The following is a 4,723-nucleotide window of genomic DNA, read 5'->3' as shown; positions in this document are numbered from 1 at the left end:
TTAGCCCTCTTCATTTGAGATGGCCTAAGAAAACAGTCAAGAAGTGAAAACTTGATGAGAAAAAAAATCGGTTGAGTTGGCTTAATTCTTGTTTAAATGTATGGTGAGATATAATATGCTTCCAAAGTGATGTATTCAGCGTTGAGCGCATAAGGGAGAGAATTAGAGAATAGAGATGATAACAAAATGCTAGGAACTAACGAGGAAGGCTCTGCCCACACTATCTCTCTGAGACTCAAGAAAGTGGTAACGAGAATAGATTACAGAGATGGCAACGGCCACTACCTCACGGTGCATAATCTGACAGTTGAGAAGAACAAAACCCATCACTATTCAAAGACCCCAATGACGGTTCGGCACGTCCACCAAACCAGTTCAAACACTACAAATAAGTCAAGGTTAAATACAAGAATCCGACTGGTCCAATGCTGAAGCACCAATGAAGAACAGGGTACCGAAATCATTATAAGATGACCATCATCAACTTGACATACAAAAGTAGCATAACGGCGGTTGGGAGATTGGCCAATGGATTGATCAACGAGCAGGCATCAGAAGCACTCCCAGCAGGGCCACCTATAGGGGATAATCCTGCTGGATGCACTCCGGGGTACACTGAAGGCGACTTGGGTATCCCTCCAATCGAACCATCTGACTGGGGTGCAGGTGCAGAGGCAGGTGCAACCATTGTGTCATGGATTACCGAGGTAGGCGGGGCTTTAAGTGGTGGAAATTTCTGTGGACCTGCATCGCGTTTTGAAATAGAGTTCTTGAGTAACAAATTAATCAGTCTGGTTTCTGGCTCCAAGAAGCCTTTTTCTTTTCAGTTAAAGAAATCACAATGCAAAAAGCGATTGATCTTCTATTTTCTAATAAGATCTTATTTTCAATTGAAAGTAATATACAATCTGCTTATATGCCTTATAACACTAGTAACTGTTTGATAATAATCGAGTCCATAATTTGAAATTAGAATTTTACAGTACTATAAAGAAAAGTATTAAAACATGAACCAAATTTTAACAAAGAAAACGGGCAAAACTTCCTTCGGTTTAAGAAAATAAGACAGCCAATTTCACATAGACATTCATATTTTATGTGATATCCAGAAACCTACAAGTGCAATCAATTTCTATAGTTTTGTTACTTTTAATTAGCCAAGCAGCAAAAAACATAATAGCATCAATACGTTTACCTGGGCAACGGGGCTGAAGAGATGAAGACAATCTGCAGAGGATGAAATCAGATTGACATTAAAGCAGAATTCCTACATTTTGAAACAGCTATAATAAGAGTGAAAAAGTAAAAGCATAAAGGATAATCATACGTTGTGATGATGCTGCCATTCACAAAACCACCATAGTTACAAGAAGTGACATTGCAACCACCACCACTCTGCTGAACTGTAACATTCCCGACCATGAGGTTACTGTTCTTACATTGCATGCTCGAACATGAAACTGCTAATGAAGCAGGCTGGCAGTACAAACTGTAGAAAATAACACGATTGTGTGATTAATACTCAACCTGCAGAAGAAGTTGGAGAACATGTAGATATAGAAGCAAACTCAATTACTTGAGACTCCCAGGCCCACAACTGCATTGCAAACAGTGACTTGCTGTAATGGCATAGCTACCATTGGGCACCATCAAGCCGTAATCTTTAGCATATTTAGGAAATTTTGATGCACAGGCTGCACTCAAGAGAAACAAAATTAAAACATATATAGGAAACAAGTACAAAATATTAGTTACCATTCACCAATAAGTAAAATATACGTGACATGTTTCAAAGACGAAAAACAATTTCCATATGTGACGCACTACCAGCACTCAAAGGAAGCAGAGGTGCATATTTCACGACTTCTTTGAGCAATATCTTTAAAGAAACTCTTTTCCAAATTCATTTTCTCTTTCTTTTGTCAGGATAATGTGATGTTTAAGGTTGGTTTGCGTCCTGAGCATACTACTTACATAAAGAAGTCATATATGAAGAAGCAGAGTATTCTCAAGGAAAGGTTGAAGATTTTCTGTCTTGGAATTTATATGGTAAAATATTTTTGAGAACTTTGTAGTCAATTGTTTAACTGAAATTGTTACACAATTACCTAATGGTTTCTTATTCATTATACTGAAGTATATTTCTAGTGCACCAATATATTTTAGCGGCTTTCGTCTCAAGTTGGATTTGCGAGAGAACCAAACCAACCACTTGATAAATTTTAAACACAGAAACTATGTGATGGTTGTCTTGATTATTAATCATTCTACAAAGTCTATTTACACAAAAGTATATGATATACTTTAAAGATGAAAACTTTATTCGAATCTGTGAGACAGCCAACCATAATAAGGGCCTCAAGGATTCCCAGAAACCGTATAGCTATGGCGGTAAACTAATCTCAAACATAAATGACATGGTTATTAGTCCGAACGTTGAACTAATTAAAACCCATCAAAATGCACAAACTTTAAGAACTCCGACTCTCTACGATGAAGTATCTTATAACAATCACAAGTACAGCAACTGAAACCAAAAACAAAACGGCGCAATTAGAAACCAGCAACACAACCACTCACTAACTATTAACATACCAAATTTCAACATAGAAGTACATTGTAATTAATTAGCTTCCAATTGCGAAACACTTGATAAAATAAATAAAACTACAGATTACCTGGCAATGGGATTGCAAGTATATCAGCAGCCTTAATAGCAGTACTCCCCATGGCATTCACATTCATCAAATCGGTCAGTGTAGTCGAGTACCGCGCCGCGATCCCCGCCAGCGTGTCCTCCGGGCTCACCACGTAAGACAAGTAGATAGCAGGCAGTGAATTATCGGTCCCATTGAAGCAAGTGCAGGGCAGAGGCACCACAAGAGTCTGCCCCACGTCGAGCACCGAAGGGTCCGAAATCGAATTGGCCTCCCGAATCTGGTCCGCAGAGACCAAGCCGGAGTACACCGAATCGGCAATGGAGGCCAGAGTGTCGGAAGGCCGGGTCTTGTAGTGGGTAGACACCGATTTTCGAATCCCGTCGACGCAGGAGCAGGTGATTGGGACTTTGAGGAAGAGCTGGGAGGGGAGGATGTGGTTTTCGACGTCTGGGTACGAAATGTCGATGGCATTGGCGGTGAGGAGAGCAATTGGGTCGATCTGGAAGAGGGAGGCGACCTCGGAGACCTTTTGCTCGGTGTAGACGGTGTACCCGAGCAAGGCGTTGCACGAGTCGGCATTCGAGCAGGGCTCGATTGTCGACTTGGAGGTGACGAAAACAGCCACATTGACTAGAACTATCAGAAAAAGGAAGATTTGGGTTTTGGAAAAGGGTTTTTGAATCGCCATTTTGGGAACTGTTTCTCAAATTAGAGCAAAAATGGAAAGAGGGTTTAACTGTGGTTTAAGAACGAAGCAAAAAAGCTGGGTTTTTTGGGTTTGAAATTCGGAGAATTTTCTGGGTTTTTTTGCTTTTTCTGCTTACCCATCTGGTGCTATTCCTACCCAGCAGAAGAAACAGAAAGATGGGTTCTTTCAACGGCGGAAGCAGGAGGGCAAAATGCTGGGTTTGGAGCTCAAATTTTCAGGATTTTCAGATTGGTTTCTGGATTCGGGCTTCTGGCTTTCAGGGTTTTGGAGTTTGATTCCTGTGAAGCTTTAGAGAGAGAAAGGAGAGAGAGCGGGGAAGAAAGGGAAAGTAGTTTTGAAAGCTGGACAGAGAGAGAGAGCGGAAGATTGCTTTTGTTTTTGTGTGCAGACACCAGTCGGATTGTTGAGCTTCGGGACGGATTGGTGTCCGTTCTGACTAATTTGTCCTCATCAAATCTACCATTTTTCGCATATGTTTCCAGGTGATCCGACGTCGTTTCTCTTAAGAGGTAAAGTTGGTTTGAAGATTTACGTGGTTTTTGGACTGTGGTGTTTTCGTAATTTCACAGTTTGCTTTTGAGATTTTTGGGCATCCAAGTGTACCCCACAGTCATGTCTTGTAGGGTAGGGTTTTGATTTCTGCTTTTCAGACATGTCGGTTTGAATATCTGGTTTTCTTGCTGGGGTTGGCTATGTTGTCTAAATTAATTAGACTGTAGCTTACATTCATTAATCAAATATTAATTTAAAGGTAAACTAATATCTAACCACCTAATAGTTTTGGGAACTTTAATATTTGCATTTTCTTGGTTAGTTTGGATTAAAAGTGTATGGTCTCTAGGACTCTTAGTTAAAGCTTGAAAATTCATGTTTGTGCCAGTACTTTATAATATACTCTGTACATTAAGGCCAAGGGCTGTGTTCCTTCAAGAACTTGATATCCTGAAGCTTTCATGTTCAAAGTGAGTGCTTTCAGCATATGAGGATCTGAAAGGCTGATGGTGAGATCTAGGAAACAATAAAAATGGATAGGTCCATTATAAAGGCTTAACTCAATCATTCCAAGTATGTTATCACTAAAGTTAGTGAATCTAGCGTCTCGGAGACATAACAAAATAGAGGTATTAAGGCCCCTATGTGTTAAGGGTTTTACAGCTATCTGAACTAAGTCGATATGAATGTAGTTGTTATCATCTTTTCTTTGATTTTTAATTTGTTCTGGAGAAAATAATTGACAGGTTTCATGTTCTTTGCTAAGAGCATATGTTTTTTCAACATTTTTAACATGATGTTCACTTCTAAATGAGGCTATTGACCATTTCTTTTTGTAAATATTTTTACTTGAAACTTTGGG

At 39.6% G+C, this 4,723-nt stretch overlaps 1 protein-coding gene across 1 annotated transcript; it reads right to left on the bottom strand.

Moving 5' to 3' along the window:
* Positions 1–247: 247 nt before the first annotated feature.
* On the bottom strand, positions 248–3,748 carry LOC137734202 (lysM domain-containing GPI-anchored protein 1-like). Its single transcript, XM_068473507.1, has 5 exons — positions 2,679–3,748; positions 1,577–1,694; positions 1,328–1,489; positions 1,196–1,227; positions 248–744 (listed from the first exon to the last, which is right to left on the bottom strand). Exons 1-5 carry the CDS (start codon positions 3,346–3,348, stop codon positions 464–466), a joined length of 1,263 nt encoding a protein of 420 aa, XP_068329608.1. The 5' UTR covers positions 3,349–3,748; the 3' UTR covers positions 248–463.
* Between the last annotated feature and the right edge of the window lie 975 nt (positions 3,749–4,723).

Source organism: Pyrus communis, chromosome 1 (assembly GCF_963583255.1).
Source record: "Pyrus communis chromosome 1, drPyrComm1.1, whole genome shotgun sequence".
Classification (NCBI taxonomy): domain Eukaryota; kingdom Viridiplantae; phylum Streptophyta; class Magnoliopsida; order Rosales; family Rosaceae; genus Pyrus; species Pyrus communis.
The sequence above is the reverse complement of the archived record's forward strand: the minus strand, read 5'-3'. Positions and strand labels throughout refer to the sequence as shown.